This window comes from Drosophila grimshawi, unplaced genomic scaffold (genome assembly GCF_018153295.1).
Source record: "Drosophila grimshawi isolate 15287-2541.00 unplaced genomic scaffold, ASM1815329v1 contig_1377, whole genome shotgun sequence".
NCBI lineage: Eukaryota > Metazoa > Arthropoda > Insecta > Diptera > Drosophilidae > Drosophila > Drosophila grimshawi.
This window is the reverse complement of record NW_025062900.1, coordinates 18,543,708-18,568,887: the sequence shown is the minus strand read 5'-3', so window position 1 is coordinate 18,568,887 and position 25,180 is coordinate 18,543,708. Positions and strand designations below refer to the sequence as shown.

The 25,180-nt window shown below is 41.5% G+C and overlaps 2 protein-coding genes across 4 annotated transcripts in view; one reads left to right on the top strand and one right to left on the bottom strand.

The window, feature by feature from the left end:
• Positions 1 to 25,180, bottom strand: part of LOC6566404 (LIM/homeobox protein Lhx3) — a 28,495-nt gene extending 3,315 nt beyond the window's left edge. The window contains exon 1 of one of the 3 annotated variants that reach the window (XM_043214623.1): positions 24,125 to 25,180. In XM_043214623.1, the coding sequence (XP_043070558.1) occupies positions 24,125 to 24,512 (388 nt within the window). In that variant the 5' untranslated portion in view covers positions 24,513 to 25,180. Of the gene's footprint in view, positions 1 to 756; positions 1,180 to 24,124 lie in introns of those variants that run through there. The other 2 variants (XM_043214622.1, XM_001992784.3) reach the window with 2 other exon arrangements.
• On the top strand, positions 20,926 to 21,807 carry LOC116805736. The gene has a single exon (XM_032739604.2). It carries the CDS (start codon positions 20,926 to 20,928, stop codon positions 21,133 to 21,135), a length of 210 nt encoding a protein of 69 aa, XP_032595495.1. The 3' UTR covers positions 21,136 to 21,807.

Here is a 25,180-nt window from a genome sequence, read left to right as displayed (position 1 = left end):
CAACAAATAAACACATTTTCGCATAATAACATTGCATACTTTTTGCATGTATTGGTTTTAGGAAAAACTGCAAAAAGTGCGCTATGAGCTGGAAATGATAGATATGTAGATATATAGACAATTAATTCTACAGTTTACAGTCAATAGTAAGATATCTCAAGCAGCTTTGATATCTTAGCTTTATGGATATTGCATTATTTATGCTTTAATTGATCCAATTCTGAATTTCTATAAGAAAAGTTTAGCTTTGCATGAGCTGAGTTTATATTATTTATAGCAATACTTATAAGGCTTTGGTAGCCCAAGGAGGTATCTTAAAGGATCTAAATTTGTGTCTCAATCTCTTCTCTAATTCTATAGTTCTTTAAAAAATAGTTATATATATATAAATATTACTGATATTTCTATTATTTATAGTAATGTTTATAAGGCTTTAGTAGCCAAAGGTGATTTTTAAATAAGAAGTTAATAATATTCTACATTTGTGCCTCATCTCTTTTCCAATTCTATATTTATATAAAAAAAATATTTATATGTATGAATAATACAGATATTTATATAATTTATAGTAATGATTATACAATTTCACTGGCTAAAAGTGATATCTTAACTTTTTTAATAAGGAGTTGATAATATTCAATATTTGCGCTCCAATCTCTTGGATTCAAGTGGACTTTTTAAGTATGTCTGTGCTCTTAGTTTTTTTTTTGATTGGGGTGATTGGGGTGTATTTGTTTTTAGTTAAAGACCACTTACACAATAGAAACTCTGGCAATTGACTTAGATTAATGGGCGGTACGCGATCGTCACATTTGCCATTGGACAGAAAGTCACTTTTGAACATCATTAGCTTCAAGAGTTCCATGCCTGAGCGCGCTCTGCGAGTAGGCTAAAGATGCTGGCCAGGATCACGTTTGCATAGATATATACATATATAAATCTATTGGGGACTCTAGATTTACTTCAATAAATGTTGCACACACTTTCACAATTATTTGCTTGCATTGGTCACATTCTTTTTGAGATTTCGATTTGTACACTTTCCGTGCGAGGATGGCGCATGGCCATTGGCCGACGGCAACGGCGACAACGTTTTCTTTTTTTTTTCTTGTATATTTGTTTTTTCTCTTTTTACCGTTACCGGAAAGTTTAGCTTAGTTTGAAATGCGTCGCACGAATGACGAGCGAGCGAGCGCTCGTGTAGCAAGTGCGGCGGCGTCGGCGCTTGGAAAGCAACTGACGAACCGCTGCTTTGCTTTTGCTTTTGCTTTGCAGTCATATGTTGCTGCTTCTAGTGGTGGGTGAAGGTGGAATAAACACATACACACATACACACACACACACACACATGTATTGCTGACATAATCACAGCCCAACCCTTAGAAATCAGACTGCACTTCCAATTGGAAAACTGCTGCTGCTGTTGCTGCTGCTGCTGCTGCTGCTGTTGCTGCACCCTGTGCTGTTAGTTACGTTATTGTTGCTTGCTCATATTTTTTGACTGTGCCAGTTTTCCAAGCTAGCCTTTTTGTCTTTTCGCCAGAACAATTGAGTTTGGGTTGGTCGCCCACCAACAACAACAACAACAAATACAACAACAACTCTGGCGGGGAAATTGCATTGTAACACATTGCTTTTGCCTCTATCTGTCTCTGTGTTTGTATGCGTGTATTTTTCAGTTTTTCGCCTTGTATGTGTGTGTGTGTGTTTTTTTTTTTGTGTGTATTTATGCCTGGGATTGGTTGTTTTGTGTGCGTCGACGTTGCGCCGTCGCCTGAACTTTTCGGGGAGTGGTCTCAAAGCTTTTTCAGCTTTTTTCGCTTACTCTTGCTTGCTATCTTACATTCACTCTATCGTTCTCGCTCTCACTCTCTCTCGCTCTCTCTCGCTCTCCTACTCACTCTCTTCTCCTTTTCTATGTCTGCATCCAGTGTTGCGAATTTGTACGTGTACTAAAAATACATATATACATAAATGCACACACACACACGCAGACACAAATACACATACACACAGTCAAACAGCACTTGGCTGCCATTGCCTTATTGTTGTTATGATATGTGTACTGTTGTTGTACCATTGTTTAACTGTAAACTGACCTTAAAGCTGTTAAATTTTTGCGTCTGGTCGCCAAGCTGATCAACTGACTGACTGACTGACTGATGTTGTAGTTGTATAAATACCATAAAATACTGGTAACTGGCAACTGGCAAACTGGCAATCGCCGACGCTTTAGTCTGACAATTTTAGGTGTTTTTATGACACTTGCAATGCCACAAAAATATATAAAATTATATGCGCGACTTAACCTCATTTTCACACCACGCTGAGTGACAATTGGGCTTTATGAATGTTACAGAAATTGCAGCAACACATACTTATCGATTTAAATATAGCGCCATCCTTTTGGGGTTTTGCTTATATTAGAAATTTGTGTGTGGTATACTTTGGGGCGCCAGACAAAAGAAAAACAATCGTAAACGAATTTAATTCGAATGTTATCCCGACAGGCAGGCAGGTAAGACCCATATGGCTGCAATCGAAGGCGTTGAAATTTATGTAGAAATGTAGACAGCGAATGCTTAAGCACACACACACATACACACACAAAGAGAAACACGCACATTTGTGTAAGCATAAGTACGTAAGTGTGTGTGTGTGTGTGCGCGTAGATTTAAGCTTAGAGACAGCTTCAGAGACAGAGCTTGGAGTAGGCAGTGCGGGGGGCGGGGGGGCGTTTGGGCTTAAATATGTTAGAAACCTGAAAGGCAGCCGTGAAATGTGCTCCAAAGCAGGGATTACATTTTCAGGAGCCCAATGGCCAAAGGCTGCGGCTGCAGCTTTTGTATCTCTCTGTCTGTCTGTGTGTGTCTTAGCAGATCTCTCTCTCTCTCTCTCTCTCTTTCTCTCTCAATCCCATGCTTGCTTATCTGTGCTGTGTTAAGGAAATGTTCAAAAATTCATATTGCCAAAAAATAGCATTTAGAACTGGACACGCTGTTAGCTTGTTGCATAATCGCAACATACCAAAGACAAATACAACAGCAACAACAACAACAAGAACGAATGGGCGGTGCGGTAAAGTTCGCCCACATACTTTACACAGCACAAACAGCAGCAGCAACAACCACAACAACAAAAACAACAGCAGCAACAGCAAATGTTATTACTGGGTCTGGGCGTTGCGGGGAACACCCAACAAAATGGCTGGCTGTGGAGCCGTTTGCTGGCTTTGCCACATGTTCTGCTTCTTCATCGTCGTGCCAAATTCACTTGGGCTTTAGCCTGTCTTGTAGCTGGCGTTAAAACTTGAAAGCGTCTCGTTTGCTCTTGTTGTTGTTCTTGTTGTTGTTGTTGTTGCTGGCTGCTTTTAAGCTTTCGCTTATTTGGCTCTTTGGCGTTGCCTTGCTGCCGGCGCCAGCTTCTGGTCAAATGCTTTAAAACTCTTACACACAAAAATAGTTGGTAATTTATAAATACATATAGGCAGTTTTAGCTATTTCATATAGACAGTATTAACAGTGTTTGCAGCTTAAAAGATTTTCACATGCTTTCAGTGTTCAGTATTCCTCAAATGAATAGATTAATATATTTTAATGGATAGCTATGAAATAGCCAAGCTTTTGCTATTCATTTATTCTCTTTTTAATGAAGAATATTTTAAAGATTATTTGAAATGTTCTACTTCAAAGTGGAGAGCTAATTTTAAACATCGTTACGAAGATATACAGTTGCGATAAAAATAATAGCATCATTTTCGAATAGAAAAACAAACCATTAGAAAAAACTTTGCATTTTAAGTTAGTACTGCTCATGGAGTTCTTTTCAATATATCTTTTTATTTGAAGTGAAAAGTGCCAAAAAGTAGCGAAAAATATAAAAGCATCAAATCGAATAGAAATCGTTTATTTATTTCAAATTTTCATAATTGTAATTATAAATTTTAAAAAAATTGTTCCTTTTTTTTCATTAATATATATATTTTTTTCATTTTTCATAAAATTTAATATTATAGTTTTAATTATGTTTAAATAAGTTGAAAACGGTTAGTAAAGTTGTGTTTTTTTCACTTATTTTAAGATTATTTTTCCAATTCTAAAAATATATTCATAAGTTATTTAAGCCTAAAAATTGAAAAAAGACACCTATTTGAGAGTGATGCTAATATTTTTTAATACAGAAATTTGATTTGTTTTGAGATACAAATATAATATTTGACAAATATAATTGGTATTGGTTATGGTTATATAATAAAGTATTAGGCAAACTAAACATTAAACTAAACATAATGCAATATAGCATCGATCGATAAATATCGATAACCACTGTAACTAAAAAAAATATTCTTATTTTGAAGACCAAACTGAGAAAAGGTGAATTTCAAGATGAGTATGGAAATGTTCTACCACACTGATAAATGACATATGTTCGCCATTTGTTGTTATTAGCCTGACAACTTAATTAGCCAGCAACCCTTTCGAGTCCTCGATACTTTTCCCATTGAGTCTGTCGCAACAAATGTGTATAATCGACAGTAGCCAGTAGAGTGTGGCTCCGCCTATTCCATTAGCCGCAAACCAAACAAAAGACCCATTTAGATAAGAGGCAGTCGAAGTCACAGCTCAAATTCATAATCATCATAATAGGAAAGTGGCGACTATTTATAGACAATATAGACTTCAGGTACATACATATGTACATATGTAGGATGTCCTGGGCAAAAGTGACCAACTAAAAGTTATTACGCAACTGTCGATGCACTACGCGGAAAGGGGTAAATATGAAAGAGCAGGCGATAGATATCGGTCCTTCGTCCGCGATAAAACATTGAAAGCACTCCAAACGCATTAATAAAACGTCACCGGGACCGGCAGCGGAAGCGGGAGCCGAAGCGGGAACGGGAACGGGAGCAAGAGGAGCACTCTGAGTGTGGGTGTGTGGTGGATTTAGCAGGGTTGGTAAGTGGACACACGTGAACTTTACACCTTCGCCAGCTGTCGTCCACCTCCACATCGACCTCCAGCTGAACCACCTCGCTGGTTGCCTCATCGCGTGTCCGCCAGTCGTTTGGTTGCGCCACACGCATCCATTAGGATTCAAATTGCGCACGCGGTGCCATCGGCTGCCTTTTTATGCGCTTGCCTTTTTGGCTTTGGCTTTGGCTTTTATTTTATTTCAGGCCATCGAGTGGCGGTTGGAGTGGGTGGGTGGGTTATGGCCATTGCACGCGTAGTCACTTTGCATAGGAAAAGCGCGCTGTCATCTGCACGACTCGACTCTGTTTGTCGACCCCGGGCCGCATATTATCTAATTAGAGGCACTTCAAAACATTACAAAAAGTTTTGCCATTTGAGGCCAACTAAATAAGTGTCCGCAACAGCAACAACAACAACAACAACAAGAGCAACAGCAACAACAATTGACACTTGGTTATGGTCAGGGACGCGTGTCTGTGTCCATTGTCCTTCCGGTGGGTGGGTTGAGATGAGATTCAGCTTAATGTGTTTCTTGTTTTTATTTCGCTTTCAGTTGAGTTTGCCCGTCCAGCAATTGGCGGTTGAAAAAATGGTAAAAGTTTTGAGCAATGCGTTTAGATGAGCGAGTTTTTAAGGTTGGTTTTCTGCTTTATAGGAAACAAAAACTTGGTGAATATGAAAATAATAACACTAGACTAAGTAGCCTTAAGAGAGTTTAATAAAATGTGTCAAGATTTTAGAAATAAGATCATGCCTCATTGCGAACTTAGCAATGCGATTATTTTAGTCACTTTCCTTCGTTAATTTGATCTGCAAATCAACCATAAAATCAGTCTGTGTTTTGTGGTGTCGAGTTATTACAAATAGTCGCAAAATCTATGCATCAATAAAGTTAACATGTTCCCATGTTGACAGCCAAAAAAGACAGCCGGATTACTTGGACGGAACGGACAATTTGCTGGGTAATCAATTTGGAAACACTTTCGCGGCCTGTGACAAATGTTTAACTGCTTTTCTTTTGCTTTGGGACAGAGTATAAACTATTTATCATAAGAAGTGCGGCCAAGACATCGAGATGTGTACACATATGAATATATATTTATTCATATAAATATATGTATATATATATATATATATATGTAGGGCAGGGAGCGTTATACAAACGGCAACGCCCATTTAACGCAGCGCCAGTCAGCGCATCTGTTCCAAAGCATTTATCAAAATGTCAATGCAGCACTTAACCAAATCCATTAAGTAACTCCATGGGCACTCATCCAACCGACCGACAGACCGGCAGACAGACAGACTGACTGACAGACCAACCAACCTACCGCCCAACCGCCCACTCACCCAGTGAGGCAGTCAGTCAGTCATTCAGTTAGTCAGTTTGTCATGCATTCATTCATCTATTCATTGGCCATAAAAAGCGCGCAAGGCAACCGCCCGTCCATTGTAAGCTCGCCCCATCCCATCCCATTCCATCCCAAGCAACCAGACCAGCTCAACCCCAACCCTTGTCCAATCCTCCTCCACTGTGTGGGTATATTTACGCGACCGGCGAGTAAATGCGTCCATTTAGCGGCAAACAAGCGACAGATCCGCTTGTAATCCTTTAAGTGTATGCAGCGGCAGCAGTGGCTGTGGCACAAGCAGAGAGAGAGCGAAAGAGAGACAAAGACAGAGAAAGCGAGAGATGGGCGGGAGAACTCGGAAAGGACTCGCTTTGGTGACAGCAAGTGCAATAATTTGTTTGCAGTTTCAACGTTAAGTGCTCTATTTTGTACAAATGGAAACATCAGAGGCAAAGCGCTGCCAGCGATAACCTCGCCAAAAGCAGTTGCTTCCTCCTCATCCAAGGATGGCAGCAAAGGCAAATTGTATGGAGAGTGCGCGTTCAAGGGTGCTGCTGAATGTATCCTGTCGCCGTTGTTGTTATTTCCCTAACGAAATCAATTCAACAAAGTCAAACAAAAGGCGCTGGGGTGGCATGCAACACTGCCACCACACTCGGGCAGGATATTATCCGACGCTCTGATAAAGTCAAGTCTCAGTTCGGTTACACCGTACAAATGCGTACGCACAGTGGAACAAAATCATACAAATCGGAAGTTATGTAAATGCTGCACGCATTTTTATCGCTCTATTTTTATCGCAAAGATGAAAAAATGTAGAGGATTTTTACTAAATTGTTTGCAAAGTTATTTTAATAAATTAAGGTTTCTAATTGTGTTGCTTGCTGTCTATATTTATTTTTATATTTAATGTCAACTAATACCGGTCTATGCAGAAAAATAAATCATATTAAATGAAAAATGGAATTAATTTTTTTAAATTAAATTAAAAAAAAAATAAAAAAAATTTATATTTACATAAAGAGTATTACTTTAGGGATATAACATAAATAATTTATTGTCTTTGTTGAGTATTTTTTCAGAATTCAAAATGGTTTTTCGCCTACAATTTAAGTGTTTTATTTTTTAAATATTTCGATAAATTTTGAATCCCTCTGGACTCGTCTACAGGGAGAAATTCACAATGTGCTTCTTGCTATGAAGTTCAGTTTCTCATATTTGTGATCCTTAGCACAATTAATGCATGTTACTCAAATTTGTAATTTAGTTTCAGGCTATAGTTTATTGTTAGTAATATGCTAATTATAGTTAAGGTTATTTCGAAATTTTCCACAGTCCGAATATAGTCTATTATGTGATCCGGACATTGAAATAAGTAAGCATATCCTGCGGACAAGCGTACCAGGAATGTCGAAATCCCGCTGATTGTTTTGAAAGACCCCCTTTGCGTTCCTGTTTTCCGAGTACAACCCTCAAGTACAAGCACAAAGATTGCAGAGGAGGGAGTTAGGGGGGTGTAGCTATTGAGTTTGCTCACTGGCTATGATGACATATTGGTGTGCTGTCCTGTGGCTTGTGACGGTGACGGTGACTGTGACTGTGACTGTGCCCGACTGCATCCCTGCAGAGGTTGAAGGGGGATCTCTACTCAATATATATATTTTTTATTGTATTGTTCGCTGGTATTTTGCTCTACATACCGTTAATGCGGAGCGTTAATGCTTTTAATGTAATAAAAACATTTGCAGCGTTTAGGGGGCGTTTATCAAAGCATGAGACACCTTCATTAAAGCCAGTCAAAAGGAAAATGGATATGGAAGGGGAAGTTGGCTAAGTGGTGCTTTTTAGACAGCACAGGTTTCGGTTTAATTCACTTGTTGCTGGCTGTCCTGTCCGCCTGTCCAGTGCTGGTCGTTGTACTTGATGCCTTTTGAAGTGGGATCTTGGGCCTGGAAGCCTACGTTGATTGCCTGGATTGCCTGGATTGCCTGTCGGTGCAGCTGTGCGAAATTTGCTTTTGAGGCAAAGGGTTTAAGGCTCAACCACTGACCTCATGAATAATGCGAGGCGCACCCAGAAAGCCAAGCCAAAGCATATACAAAGCATATATAGAATATATATATATATATATATATAGAGAGAGAGATGAGATTGGCACTCCTACATGCGAGTGCAGACAGTCAGGCAAGGTTTATTGTTAAACAAAAATGGCTAAGCCATAAAACTTGGGCTGAGGCTCGTCGAGAGTCGAGCCCTGCCATTTAACCTTCTGACCCCCACCACACCCCGAAAAATTTCACTAGCATGCAGGGTGTAAAATTTCGAAAATACAAAACTGCTACTTTTCTTGCTTCTCTTTTTTTTATGGCAGCGTGAAGAAGTTTTGCTACAATATGTTGCTGATTATGCCGCTGGGATTAAGTGTCAGTGAGTTGTCGGGGCTCGCAGCTCGACTCTACCCGGCTGCATAATGACCTTAATCAATTTCGGGCAGTAAGCAACAACCCCTGCAAGCAGCCCCTTTCCCCCTTTGCCTCTTCACCAGTCCAGCGAGCACAAAACTATGCTGACTTTGAAAACACTTTTCAGCCAAACTGTTGCACAATCCATGGCCCGGCATATAACATTGTTTCTATTGATGATTGGGGTGTGTGTGTGTGCATGTGTGTGGCTGTGTGTGCATGTGTGTCTCTGTGTGTGTGTTTGTATCCATATAACTATCGATAGACGCGTATTGGTTGTGAAATTGTTGCTGCGGCTTATGGCCCAAGTAAAGTAAACACTGCAATAAAAACTAACGCGTTCAACGCCATGAAACTAGAGACGAGTAAAAGCACTTGGGTTAGCATGAGGGTGGGGTGGGGTTGGGGACTTTATTTGAGTGAGTATCATCCTTCGCTGTCTCTCAGCTGCCATGCCATCAGCGCAGCACGCGTCTGGACGCAGGCACACGTCTGGCGTATATGGATGGATATCAATTATTGTTTTAAGTTTCACGCAGCAGCGAAATTGTAGCTGCGTGGAAATTTGATGGAAAAGCGAGCGGAGAGTTGAAGGCGACGATCGGCTTAGACGCTTCTTAAGTTTCCATGCAATTGCCGAGCTGATTCGAGCTCCAAGCTCGTCCATCGTGGAGGCCCTACAAAAGGGCGCGAGTATTGGCACTTGACTTCTTGGCTTGTCGGTTGGGGTCGTTGGTTAAAGCGTTTCACTTGTGCGGCACACGTGTCTGCAATTAAGGCCAACTGCAGTAACTTAATATACATACGTACACGGGGATGTGCACCCTATCAGCCAACATGGTTAACTAACCGAGCTCCTCCCTTGAATTTTGTGTGGAGTACACAAGGAGTAGAAGAACACGAAGAAGTTGAGTACATGTGGGCCTTGCCATGCCACAATTAGGCCATGTTAACACGAACCCGCCACGCTGCTCATAACCGTTAACGGTTAACGGCTAAGAGGGTCGGACTAAACACCTGCGCGTGTCGGCAGCTCCCAGCTCCCAGCTACCAGCTCCAAGCAACCAGTTACCCATCGTTGTCTTAACCAGATAACTGCCCATTGCCACGACGAGGTTCATTTCCATTAACCGGCAAAAGGCGTTTAAGTTAATAGCTTGGCCAAAGCGACACCCGCACCCAAGCTCCCCTCTGGTTTTTGCTCGTTGCACTTTGGCTTTGCCACTTTTAGTGTTTCATAATTAAAAATGTTGCTCGTTGCCGTTGTTCGTTAGATGTGTGTGTGTGTGTGTGTGCGTCTGTGTTGTCTCATGCAATATTAAACCAACGAGAATCTGTCGCCATCTGCAGCTGCGCCATTTTGTTGCTGTGTGTGTGTGTTTTTGCTGTGCTGCCAAGGTGAATTTCTTTTTGGGCACCTTTTAATGCGTTTGCTTTTAATTCCGCTCCAAGCACTTAAGGCCTTACCACAAGCACTCACACACACACACACACATAGACACACACACAGACACACACAAGCACACATCCACAGGCAAGAGCATGCAAAGTAAATGGCAACAAAAACATTTGTGACTTGTCGCTTGGTTTTTGCCTCGTTTTTATTATGCCTATTATAATTTACTTTATGCATGTGCTTCTTGCTCTCGCACTGTGTTCAGCTTTTGTGGTATGCTTTACTGCGCTTTTTGCCTTTTTGTCATTGTAATTTCTTAATTGCGGTCGAACGAGCTGTGAAGCAATTCTAAATGCTGTGCAAGGAGTCAAAGAGTGCGCAAAGTCGATCAGCTTTTGCAAGAGTGCAGCAGTAGCCATTTTTTGTCGTTAGTATTGGTGTTAAATGATGGGCGACTATAAGCTAGATGCTAAGTTATCCCGCTCGTTGTGGCTGTCAGCTTTTGTGTGCTTCGTGCATTGTAAAATGCAAAATTTCATTGTGCCAAAAAGTTGCTGGGCCAGCAAATGAATAAAAAGGCCGCGGCCACAACCAAAAATGAACTGTCAAATATTTTAGTTTAACAATTTGTGCAGTGGCACAAAAAGCGTACGAGTGCCATCTAAGTAGCAGCTTGTCACGACAATACAACGGCGCTCTAGCCCCACATTTACATCACCAATCCCCCTCTCTTCTCGTTCCATCTAGCAGCAATCTTCTATTGCCATTCCCCGCGGCTGTGGCTGTGGCAGGGGCTGTGGCTGTGGCTGGTTAGCACAATAACTTTTCAATTTCTGGCGCACATTCCAGCTGACGTCCATTAAACAATGGGACCGCCACACACATTCTCTATTTTCAATTTTCTATTTTTACGCTCGCTTTTGGTTACTTTGCAAAAAGCATTTTGTTCGCTTCTTTTTTTTTTGTAATTCTTTGCATTAGTTTTTTTTTTGTTGTTGTGTTTTGTGCTTTTTTACTGCCGCCTTTATTTTTTTGCGCTGTTGGCCAAACAAAAGGCGCGCACTCGTTGGCAGCCATTCAAGCGTCAAGCCGACGACCAGCACAAGCTGACCAGCACCCTTGACCGGGCTATAAAAAAGAGAAACAACAAGCAGCGTCCAACATTCTATGCACAGAAAATGGATAAATGGCCAAGGAATATACATATGTACGAGGAGAGCAGCACATGGTTACTGCTTTTCAATTTTGAATGCTGCGGCCATCAATCGGCTAAGTCCCACATCGCTTGCAGGAGGCCGCCTTTATGATTATGCCTGGCCAAGAACAAGAAAAATGGGCAAGAGCTTCGGCAAGTATTTTTTTCCTTCTCTTTTTTTTTGTTGTTGCTTTTTTTCTTGTTTGCCGATTGTGTATTGTGTATGGACTGCAACTCCATCAAACAAGGCCAACAGCAAAGTCGAAGCAGAAGGCAAAAGGCTGAGACTCAGACCCTGATCCGGATCCGGACCTGGAGTCCGGAATACGGATTCAGCAGCAACCTTTTTACATTCATCGAAGCGCTTCACGAAGCGGCAACAACGCAGAAAAGAAGCAAAAACAAAAAAAAAAAAAAAAAAGGTTTATTGCGGTCTCTATAAAAATACACACTTGGGGTGATTTCCTTTTGAAGCGCACACACAAAATGTTCTAGGTGCAGGTGGGGGTGGGACGGGACGGGACGGGAGGGGGCGTGTGGGGGACAAGGATAGGCGGTTGGTCTAACGACTTCGTTTGGTGCCCATTTTATTTGCCTGCCTGATGCGCTGAATGAACTAAGCTGAGTTGCTGCTCCCAGCTTCCACATCCTACATCCCAGCTTCCTGCTCCCTGCTCTCTTCTCCCTGCTTCCCATTTCACAGGTCTCAGCTCTCAACTGCCAGGCTACCATTATCTTGGCTTTGCCCTTATGGGCTTTTGTGTGCGTTTGATGAAGCCAAGATGGCGCCGAATGGTTGGATAAATGGGGAGCTGCTTTTGCTGTTGTTGAAATATCAGCCACAAAAATGGACGTCGCCATATTTATAGAGGGAGAAAGATTGGCACTGTGTGCGCGAAAGGGACAAAACACATTTGCCTAAGGGTTGCAGTTGGGGTTGGCTGGCCTTTGATTGAGGGGGGGCGGCGCAGCAAAAAGCTGCCACAGGCTGCCACAGACTGCCACAGACTGCCACAGAGTGCTCGCAGTTGGCAATTTGGTTAGGCGGCATTTATGCGAATACTTTATGCGTTTTGTCAACCCAAACCCCCAAACAATAATTGCACTAAATTATGGAGAATTCAACTTTTAATGATAAATTTCTAGTAATGGCAGGAAAATAAAATGGAAGAAAAAAACCAGCATAATTTGGGTATTTATTGGCAAATCTGCAATGCGAGCAAAAACAAACAAAAATTAACATTTTTGTTATTTTATTTAATATTTGTAATATTTGCAAACTTATATTTTTAGTGAAAAAACTAAGTGTGTTTTTAAAATCTCAGCTAGAGAATTTAAAGCCTTTTTATTGAATTGAGGTCGATATGATTTCAAATGTTGTTGGAATTCAGATTGGACTTGCTTAACACAATATACTAAATAGTTGGCAAATATGTAAGCAAATGTCATTGGAATGATTTATTATGATCGAAGTTCATGAAGCTATTTGTTTTAGAATTTTAATTTTAAATTCAGAAATCTAAGTAACCAAATAAGTGCATGAGATTCTTAAAAATGTTCCTTAAGCATGACCAAGTCATTTTTTTAACTGATAAACTTGGATTAAAAATAGTGCTGATTTTTTCTTATATGTTCTGTGTTTGTGCTTATGCTCTTCAATCTCTGCTCTGTGGAATACGGAGTTGCACAATCATAGCTGCATGGTCACGTCCACAGCGCCCGGAAGGAGGCTATAAATTTTACTTAGCTGCAAGTTTGCAGTCGAGATTCCGTTTCAAATTGAGACGTGCAATGGCCTCGCATCAACTATTACGTGAGTGTCCTGTGACAGACCCGACTCCTGAGCGTGACCATACATGTCTGAATACATATATACATCTGTATTTGTGCCTGTGTCCCCCACGTTCTGCTGAAAGCCATTTGCAGGCATTTTTTTTAGCGCTATTCCCAAATGTGCGCAGGCAGCTGGCAACACTTCCACAATTCAGAGTTTGGGCGCCCCCAACTTTGCCCCCAGTTGGTTGCATTTTAAGTGCACTTTATGCGTCATTTGTTTTTGTCTTGAAATATGGCCACATAAAATATAAAAAAATAAAAATAAAACGCTGAGCAGAAGAAAATGGGGGCAAAACTGATGGCATTTTCGCACTCAATTAGTTGGCATTAGGAGCGCCGAATGCCAGGCCAGACTACAAAGAAACAGCAAGCGATGGGATTTGTGTCGTTCCATTAAAGTTTTATTCACGCAATCGACAATTGCCTGCGGGCGCCACAGGAGGAAGTGGCATGGGCCTTAACTCCTTTGGCCCGTTGTCACACCAACTAAACAACAAGCGAACAGCTTACCAGTCAAACAGTCAACCAACCAACCAACCAAGCAGCCGAATCATCAAGGGTTCGGCTTTGAATCTCTTTCTCTCTCTCTCTCGCACTCTGTCACTCTCTGCCCGTTTCGATAATAAAAAACAATTTGCCACCCATTGGGCATTAACGACAACAAACGACAAACAGCATCTTCCTGCCTCTGCTGCCTCACTCTCTGTCTGTCTGTCTCTCTGTCTCTTTGTCTGTCTGCTAACTACCCAACCCATTCAGCGTGTCTGTGTGTGTGTATCATGCCTGGTGCAGTTTTGTCACAAATGGCAACATATGGCCAAATGGTTCGAGTGGTTTTTCGGACTTAGAAGGCCGCATGCAATAAAATCATTTTGTTCATTGAACGCTTTCAGCGAGCATCGCATAATTTGCGACATACGCTTAAGTCGTTGGCCAGCTCACTCCTTACTTAGCTTCAGACCCGGAGCCGAACCCGGACCCGCACCAGAACTCGGACTCGAACTCGAACTGGGCATCCAAAGTCGTTATTCGTCCTCGGCATGGTGTCGTGCATTTTGTATATAAAACCATTTATCTGTTTCGCAGCTCTGGATTTTGGCTAGGACTTACAGGATTTCATTGAGATTCAGGAATTTTATAAGAGCACTTAACTTCGGATGTTTATTTGAATATACCCAACTGCAGGAACTGATTAGTGGAATTCCTTAAGACAAAACATTTCCAGTTGTTTAAATACAAAATGACATCAAAGTGCCTCAGTCCTGAATGCATCGAAGATCTTAGTTGATATAGTCAGAGTCTGAGCTGAACACTATTTATTATAGTTTATAAGTTGAAAACTGTGTTGTTAGATGTCTTACTTTGCTCCTCAAATTTCGTTCCAGAACTTGTAACATATAAACAAAGTTGTTGAATGAAAAGTCAGATGGCAATTGAAGGCTATTTAAACTGCAGCCCATAAAGAAACCAGGTTTTACTCGTTTGATTATATTTCGGAGAATAAAATATATCATCACATCAATATTATGTATGATATGATAAGTATCAAGAATGTCTAACGTCACGAACGTGTTCAGTTTCCCGATAGCAGCCACAGATTCTTGCAATCTTCTTAAAAATAGATAGGGAGATATGAAATTGCGATTTGTGTGCTGGGGTGATCTAAATGCTCCACTTTGTATAGCCTTATAATGTTGCTGCTGCTGCTGCTTTTATCTATCTACATGGCATGCCCTTCCCCTAGATGCCTTACTAGGTCAACTGAGAGTTTGTAGTGGAAAGCGTTGAGCGGTGAACTTCAAAGAGCTGAAATAACTTTACTTTAGATTTAATAAACGATTATATTTGACTTAAATCCAAGTAGCAGGCCTAACAAACACCCCATAATCAGCTACTCTAGGCGCAATCACTGCCACATTTATGGCCACTTCAGTGGACTAAGCCGCCTGAAGTAGCACGGTAAGCCCCACTCCAATTCACTCCATTGGATGTGGATAGATATGGCTCCCAGTTATACAACTGTGTTTGACATTTTCAAGTGGTCGGTGCTAGGTAGGATCGGGTAGGGTAGTAAATGCCGTTGAAAAGTAGTTCAACAACTAGTGTAAATAGTGCTAGAATAGCGCAACATAAGCCCCAGCATAGACCACATTTGACAAATAGAGCCTCGGGCGGCATTTCTTAGAAGTTAGACAGACTTCTTCTTTGCACAACAATCGAAACTGTCTAGTTTTGAGTTACGAATCTCCCGACTGACTCGATCTAATGTGTGCGTAGTTTGGTATTGTTGTTATTGATTTCGTGTGCCAAGAGTGACACTTATCTATTTGGCTAACGTTGACTGTGACTGTAAAGACCTTAACTTATCGGCCATAAGCCTGATAAGCCAGCAGAAGTACCCAACTGCCCAGCTGCTTCAAATAAATAGAATGAGTGGATCTGCAAGTTGAGACCACACTTGAGGATCATACTATATACAAATTTTGCGCATAAATATATATATATATATAACGTCTAAGCGTTAATTGAAAAATTCCATTAGATAATTCGATATCGGTTAATTTTAAGCACTACCTATCCATATTATTATATCAATACACACAAAGAAAAACTTTACGTACTATCGAGCGATGACCTATTCTTAATGACTTTTAAGCGGTGCCAATCATATAACAAATCTGTTATTTTCAGTTAATTTATATATCATAAAGGAGTATTATTAATTATTTCTTAAGACCTTTCGATATAGAAATCGTCCCAAGTTCGGGTATTGTCTAGTTGGGTGTGCCACTTAAATATGCCTGGTTTCGACGTTTATTTAAGTAATCATTTGGATTTCTATTGTGAGATCCAAGTAACAAATAAGTCTTTTGTAGTATTTTGCTGCTTGAACGTCCACTTCATGGGGCTCTCACGTTACCTTCGGGTGCTAGATAAGTTAAGTAATCACGACGATTATTGTTAACTATTGACATAACGAATATTCGATTGTTTTATAATGACAAATCTCTAAATATACGCGCTGTCACAGCAATTCTTCATTCAACCGAAAAGAAGACAAAACTTTAAATGACTCAAACCCACAATTAGCACACCTGTTTCAATAATATTCCCTGCTAGAGTCCAAGTAATAATTTGCGGTCGACTTGATGTCCAGAAATCAAAACGCAGCCGCTTTTGTGTATGAAGATTTATTTAAATATATAATATCATTGTTGATTGAAAGGTAAACACTACAAATGAGGAAAACCAGCAAAAAAAATACATAAATAAATAAAATGAAAGGAAAGGAAAGAGGGTGTGCCCAGGATCAGACAAAAGGAGCGGGAACTGCTGCGACTTCAGTAGCTAGCCCGGCCACATGCTGGGACCACCTGTTTAGATACGGTTAGACAAAAACCCGCTGACAGACAATGGGCATAGCGATGTGGAAAATAATCACAGATAGCATAAAAGGAATAAAAGGCACACTCTCTCTCCACCCTAAAGGGTTGGCACAAAGTCAGAGACGCCAGCCAGACCAGCCAGAGGGTTGCACATGAAAAGATTTTTTTTGCATTACCAAACAACATGCATGTTAATAGGCCTCATTTAACACTATGCGAGCGGCTACGTATCGTGGGTCGTAGGAGTTTCTTGATTTTTACCATTTATACCAAAGCTGGTTGCATCAAACCCGTCGAAACCATTGAATCTATAGTTTATTTTTGGGAAGACGATAGTTAGGAATCGGTGTACAGCATTTCGGCGTGCAGCTAGGCATGTTTTCTTATCGAAACATTTATGTACGGTGGAAATGTAAACACACATATATGTCTCGTCTCAATGGGCAAATCTTGTACCATGCCGTTTAAGTACCCACATAGATAACCGTCGAACATGCCCCCAGACCGAGACGCGACTGCCTACAGAGACTCTGAACTCGGCTTTTAAACATAGTTCTCGCTCTCGCTCTCTTAATGTAGAACAGAAGTAGACAAAAGTATTCATATATACTTCTATACATATATAGATCTACAGATATATATATACATACACATAGAAAACATATAAGAGAGTTTTGTATTCAAAGGCTGAAAATATTTCAAGAGGATTTTAAAAGTTTCGGCATTCATGAATGCATTCTTTAAACAGGCTTAGATATTTATTTAATAAAGAACTTGAATGCTAAAAGATAGATTTTTAATTAACTTGAGTTGCAATTAAGTAATTAAATTTAAACTATGATTGTTTTAAATACTTGAGTAGCTAAAATCATCTCTGAATATGACCACATCAGCTTGAATCAAGAATTTGCATTCTTAACTCATCGAACACTTTTTTAAATAGCGCACATCAATTTTCTCTGAGTGTACAAAAATGGTATGGTGTCTGTATGTGCTTATCGTGGTTGTTGTTGTGCCGTTTTTCAAGGTATCGACTGAAATGGTGTACAAATATTTACACTTGGCAGCGGCAGCTGCAGCGGCAGCGGCTTGTTAGAGGAGTATCTGGCAAGTTTTTGACCCGCACCCGACTACCGACTATTACAAACGATAAGCGCTGCAGACATGGGCCACGCTAATTGCGGAATGATAAAAGTTGGTAACCGCTCCCGGCCACAATTGAAACGCGCAATTGCCAAAGATTTCGACTTTGGCATTGCCAAACAACGCACAATTCTTATTGCCAGCCCCAACGAATGTTCCGCTTCCATTTTGCCTAAACCGGCCCCCAAGGAATACTCAGAAAGTGCTCAGCGTTGCCAGACAACATAAATGCGTGTGCCGGTGGGTGGGCGTTCTGGGGGGGGGGGGAGGCTTTGCTGAGCTGGCGGCTTCAAGTGTATTACATAAAATATATGTATAAGAAAAAATTATGATTTTCTCTTGACAACACTCACAGAACGAGCAACAACAACAACAACAGCAACAGAAACCAGTCCTAAAACGACAAGATGGCAACGAGTATAAGGTCGCTGGCAGGGGCAGTGGCAGAGGCAGGGAACAGAGGCGTGGGGTTGCCTGCTGCTTAACTGTCAAAATCGTGTAATTTAATAAAGTTCACTGCGGGATACTGTTTGCACAGCAGCATCTACATACTGTCTACAGTACACAGAACTCGCACGTATCCAGTTTTTCGCGTTTCCCATTTTTTGTGTTCCTTTTGGCACTTTTCAGCGCTACTTTGCCAGCTGTTATGTGTTTCCCCCCACCCTCTTGCCCATGGGTTGGGGTTGGAGCTGAGGCGCCTCAAAGCATACTGCATGAGCATCGGCAACAAGAGTAGCATAGCATTTGAGTGTGTTCTTGTGTTTGCATTTGTGTTTGTGTTTGTTTTTGTATTTGTATTTATATTTGATGTTTTAAATTTTGAATTTATATTGCCATTGCATGCTACTATTGCACGGTGGTCGCAAAACAACTAGAGTTGGACTAATTTAGAGCATAGATGAAGTAGAATATGCTCATATATATATGGAATAAATAGTGATTTCTTATTGGTTTCGACTTGAAACAATATTGTGTTTTAAATCGTTATAGACTATATAATAAATTCAAACTTCTTTATACATCTCTTACACAGCACATTTATCTGCAAACATTTCCTTACCAGCAAAATGTGAGCGAATTCAATTTATTTTATTTTTGATTCATTTCCTATTTTCTGGAAAAGTGCTGTAAATGCTTATTTTATTTTCAATGACTTCTCTATGTTTTTGATTAGTTAGAATTGCTTTTTTACCACTGTACTGCGTTTGCTCTGCTTCTAGCTTACGCCACAACGCTAGGACTATATAAATATGTACATACATATATCATCATATACATATGTATATACGTATTTGCATATGCGTATACATAATACATTGTGTTTATATATAAGTATGTATATTCAATGCACATTTTATAATGTATTTAGTCAGCCTATTTTCTTGTTGGCTGTTGCAAAGTTCTTGGCAAAACACATGCAAATAACTTAGCCCCTTTGTTGTCAGGCGATATATTTTCCAAGATTCAGATTTGAGCCTTAGACTCCCAGCTGCATGTAAACAATAGCTGAGTAAGTATTCCAATGCTTATGCAATCGGATTGCGATTTCTGGCAAATGTCGATTTTCACCATTTTAAATTATTTTATAATTTAATGATTGTATCTGCATCTAAGCAAATAAGTAATATTTCTTTGATGAATTAAAAGTCGAATGAAATTGATGTAGAAATGGCTTCACCAATTATGGTCATTTTCCACCTATTCCACGAAGAGCGACTTTAGCACGTGCTTAGATCACATTTTCTGTTAGCGAATTAAAGCCTTATGCCACAATTAGAGATTGTAACTTAAGCACAATTACATCAGCTCAAAAAATGGCTTCAGCGACTCTCGACTTTCTAGCACTGAAATATTTGTGTGTTATTTTTATTTTAGCAAGCAACTTTCATATTTTATTTTATTAAGCAAAAAGGAAATGTGGAAGCAAACAGTGACTGCAAACACACACACACACATATATATATTTAGATATACTCGCATTTATGTAGGTGGATAGCTATGTTGTGAGCTCCCCAATCCTACCTTACCCCACTCCTCGCACTTCCTGCACGCCCCAGTCGCAATGTCATATGAACGCCCCATTATTTACTTAACGTAAGTTAAACATTCGCCTCTTCCCTTACCACGGCGCGAATTGCTGCTTCTTTTGGGGCTGTGAGTTTCGGGGGTTGGGGATGGGTTTGCTCGGCGTACACGTTGCCAAAAAAAAAGAGAAAAAAGCGAACAAGAAACAAACAGAAATGCTCGTAAAGTGGGGCGTGTGGTAGAAGGGGTGGGGGGTTGTGGATGAGGCGGCCTCTTGGCTTACCTTAGCTGCAGACCAGCAAAGGCAGCCTAGTCAAAGAGCTGTCGTCGATGCTAAGCGCAAGTTTCCCCCCGTTCCACCGACCCATCTCTCGGTGTAGCAAGTAGAGTAAACAAAACCGCCATGAAATATGCAGCAGGCAGTCCGGGAAATGGCGAACAAAAAATGATTTATGTGGACGCCATCAAAAACAACGAACAGCAACAAAAACAATAACAAAATCAACTGATTTCTCAACTTGGCTCTAAGCCCGGCAGTTCCCCTTGCGCTCTCCGCTCTCCGCGTTCATCCTTCATCCTTCACATTTTCATTTTTTGTTTGTTTGGCCTAGCAATGAAAAATGCGCGAATTGTTTTTAAAAGGCATCTGCAGAAAGAAGGGCCCTCAATTATGGGGGATCTCTCTGCGAAGGTATTTTTATTTCTACTTGAACCATTCAGCTTTCACAACTGCCCGCTGAAGAAGATGATTAATTTTTCCGTATCGCATCGGAAGCATTTATAAATTTATGACTCAGCCAGTGGTATCGATTAAACTAAATTAGATAGCCAGTGCTTGACCATCGAGACACAAATTTATTTCACCACAATATATTTATAATTCAAATAGAAATCTAGTTGCTTAGCTTGTGCTGTCATTTTAAAAGTAGACTTTAGATTTTTATGTACTCGGATACAGTAACATTTTTGGCCGCAAATCAAAATCTTTAAAGTGGCGAGTGCAAATACAAAAATAAATTATGAGTTTGGAAAAGGAGCCTAATTTGCCATCAAAACAGCAGCAACAAACAGGAAGGACACAATTGTGTAGTGTCAGTAAAATGCAATAAGAGAGAATAGCTATATTTTAGATTCATAAGACAATCACACAGATGACCGATGTCAATTGGGCTGCCTACAACGCTTTTCGCTGCGACTTGGCCAAGGTGCATAAGACGTTCAGTTCGTGCACTCAAACGAAATTCACCGAGGAGGTGGGTACCCTCACCGATTGTTCGCTTTGTTGCAAATTTCGGGACAAGATTCCGCCACCAGTAGCCAGAAGGAGACAGCCAACACCGCCGGCTAACCATGGAAAATAATGAAAGAAAAGCTCGAAGTGGAGACCGGAATCAATTGCCACAGTGCTCTGGTTTGGGACACCAGCAAAGCAATGATTCAATCACGATTCTGCTAGAAACACGAGAGAATCGCGGTCTCTCACCCGAAACCAACTCTGATAGGACCTTTCCGGACAGTCAGACGTCCCTCTCGCAGGCTCCAATGAAGTCCGAACTGTCACTGGCTGCAACTAGCTCGAGATCCTTGTCCACCACAGACACAGCTGGCTCCACCAGCTCGGTAAGCGCCAGACTAACAACTACTGAGTCGCAGTCCTCTGGGTACACCACAGAGAGCAGCTACCAGACGGCACTGGCAGTAAGTGACTTCACTCTGGGTGACAGCTTCTATAGCCCACCAAATCTGATGGGTCATCTGGAAGAGATTCATGTGCGAGTGCCGTTCAATGCAACAGTTGCTCAGATCCAGAAAATAAGCGCTGATCTACGCAACCTTCTCTCCAACGAGCTGACGTTAATCCAAGAGGCATCCGATGGAAATAGACAAGCCATATATATAATTGCTTATCGATACATGTAGGACGATACTCACCCGAAAATATATATTGACAAGTTGCTAGTCTTGCGCAGCCACTTGCTGTGATCATATCGCAACTGGGCTGCGCATCATTTGCTTGTTGACATTATGACAAATTACGTGCGCAAAAGGCAACAAAAAAAAAGCCCATCCCCCTGGCAGGATGTGAGGAAGGAAACAACAAGCCAAAGCGATACGCTTAAGCATTAAGCGACGTAGGGTGCCGACTGCCCTCCCCCTTCCCCGACCCTCAATGTTAATAGGAAAGCCACACAAGGACGGCTAACGAACGGCACGCGGCAGGCGAACAGACGGGCGGGCGGGCGTACGGGCGGTCGGTTGACTGAGTGAGCGACAAGTGCGCGAGCGCGCAGTTGAGGGGTTGCTCTGCTCTCGCCGGAGTCGAGGTGGGGTGAGGGAAGGGGTCGTCTGTTTGTCCAGTGGCTAAGTGCGCACGACCAAAGGCAAGTGGAAATGACAAACATATTTACACAATTTTTGACAGGCCCAAACCAAATGCGATATATACTTTACTTTGGCCAAGGAGATGCGAACGGGTGAAACCGAACACCCGTGGGTGCAGTGAGCTACCCCTGTTCACTCATACCCCCTCAACCCAACTGGCTCACGCACTAGAAACAGCAACCCAAACTCGATAAATATGTTTATGTGCAAATAACAAAATATTTGTCGATTGCCGGTTCTTGAACTGCTCAAGCGCTGGTTATGTTATGGCAGGGGAGCGCGAGCGGCGGCGGGGAGGAAAGGTTTGGCACGGGGAAGCACCGCAAGCGCATAATTCAATTTTTCTGCTCGTTTTGCACGACGCTCGTTGAACGCCGCTCAACTCCGCTGGGAGGTGTCCGCATCTAGCCTGGTCTGGTTGGTTGGTTGGTTGGCTGGTTGCTGTTTTGGGTCGGGTTCTGTCAGGCAGTTTTCCCGCTACATATTAGCGACACGTGGCCGCTCTGGGTATGTGGAGGGCATATGCGGTTTTGGCGCTGCTCTGTTATTTATTTGTTTGTAATTACGCGTGTTCTAAACAAAATCCCGGCGTACTTGAAAATGTAACGCGCCCAGTTCCATCAGCCATCAGCCATTCAAGCCTGGCATGCTCTTTTCAATGCTGTTTCGTGCACGTGCTCTCCAAATGGGCTGGGATTGGCACCAAGTCTGGGATTTGGTAGTTGGCAGCGGGGCCCATTTCGAGTTTTGGTTATTCCCTGCGCATTAGCGACAATAGCGTTGAGCTGACATCTAAGCCATTTGGACATTGTCAACAATTTTGGGCTTCGACTTTGGCATTGTCTTCATTGCACATGTTCCCAGTCAGGATGAGAACGGCGCGTGTCCTCCTCCGTGTCAGTTGTCAACATTTTGTGCTGGCTTTTAGCTGCGGCCTTAGCTTGTCAATTGATTTGCGTGGGATCGCGAGACATGTGAAACATGAATCGAAATCATAATTGTGACAGGATTTCCTAAGGCACCAAGGAAGATCTTGGATGGCGGACAAGGATTTGTTTGAAGTGAAGCGCAAGCCTAGGATGAGCCAACATATAAATATCGTTTCCTTAAAGCAACCCAAATATAGAAACAGAAATAAAATTTTATGGGTCTTTAATAAAGTTAATAAATCTAATTTAACATGAGACCACAAACATTTATTTTATTTTATTATACAAATATTATATTTCCATATTTTAATAAACTGGTCATACAAAAAAAATCAAAGTTATTTGAATGCTAAGAAGAACACAACAACTTCTTTGTACTGAAACAAACATCAACATATAGCTAAAAATCTTGAATAAAATGAAAATTACCCTTTAGCGTATGCCCACTTTATTATATAATAAATTTATTCATGGAATGCCGCAATACAAAAGGGCATACGTAATAAGCAAGCTGAACGAGCGACAGGCTGCGGTAAGAGTAAACAGTTGTGCTTAATTGAAAAACACTTAAGCTGCAAATGGAACTGGTTCGCCTTAAGTCAGGCCAACCACATTTTGCTCCTCAACTTCAGAGTTTGCTGCCACACATGATCCGCTTTCAACGGCGCTCAATCAAAATAAAACACCTTAACCACACCCAAATACACCTACCTATACACATACACACACCCACCTCAGTCGAATCGTCCTGCTTTCGCTCTCAACGAGTTAAATCAGAAAATAACGGCGGAAAACTTTGCATAATTAAAGGCATAAATAAATAACTGTCAGCAGGCAAAAATAGAGAGGAGTAAGAGAAGGACAAATAGAAATAGAGAGAGAGAGAGAGAAACTAAAAAATATTGGACAGGCGCCACATAAAACAGAAATCCATTAGGACAGGCGCAGAGCCAAAGGCAAAGCACAGGATGACGAGTTAGCCTGGCTGGTTGACTGGACCTAGAAACTGAGACCTAAGACATAAAACCTTTGTACTCACCCTCAAGCGCTCGATTCCTTGAAATTAAAGCGAGCACCAACTCAGGATTTGGGTCATCATGGTCGACAGGCAACACGCCAACTCCGACTCCGACGCCAACGCCGACTCCAACTCCGACGCCGACATTCTGATGATGATTGTGTGGGCCAGCAAGCAGGTGCGGGGCCTGCGGCGTTTGTGGCAATTGTTGCTGCTGTTGATGAATATGTTGCTGCTGCTGTTGCTGATGCTGTTGATGCTGCTGCTGATGCTGGTGATTATCCATGACTGACAGATGCTGTTGCAGTTGCTGGGCCTGTGCCTGGTGCTGATGCTGGTGATGATGTTGATGTTGATGCAGTGGCGGTGGCGGTTTCAGGGTTTGCATCATCTCTAAGGCCAGTTGCATGCACGCTTACAAACAACGCCAGCAAATAATTGCCCGAATTTGCTATTATTAATCTTTTCGAATTTTGATTTGGAATTTGGGGTTTTTCTTTTGTAATGGCCGGATCGTCACACGTGTCGTATGCGTATTATTTGCTCGCAGCCACTTTTCGCACTTATATTTAATTTACTAAAGCGCCGATCAGTTCGATCAGCTTGCCTGCATTTAAAATATACGTATAACGAAATATATATATATGTATATATGTGTAAATTTATTTGATTTTTCTTGAATTGCACACGCGACGTTTTCCGATATTACCGTTAGCGATCGAAACTTTTTTGCTGCCTGCCCGGAGGAAGAAGCGGAAGTGTTTAGTCACGCTGCGCAGGTTTTTTTTCTATTTTACTACGTTTACAGGCGGGCGGCACTGTCTATAGATAGAGCAAGATTGGATCGCTTGGTTGGTTGGCTGGTTGGTTGGTTGGTTGGCAGGTTGGTTGGTTGGGTGGTAGGTTAGTTGACTGTTTGAGAACTGGCAGTGGCACTGGCAGTGGCACTGGCACTGTGTAAAGCAACGCCGCCGTCGTTGCCCGACGCGTCGATGTTTTCTTATCAGAAGAGCGAGTGAAACGCGCGGCGTTTTCTTTTTGGTTTCGGTAAATCGACTCGATTGTGCGAGTGTGTGT

Coding starts and splice junctions, on each gene's coding strand:
- LOC116805736 (XM_032739604.2), top strand. CDS start 20,926: ATGACCGATGTCAATTGGGCTGCCTACAACGCTTTTCGCTGCGACTTG.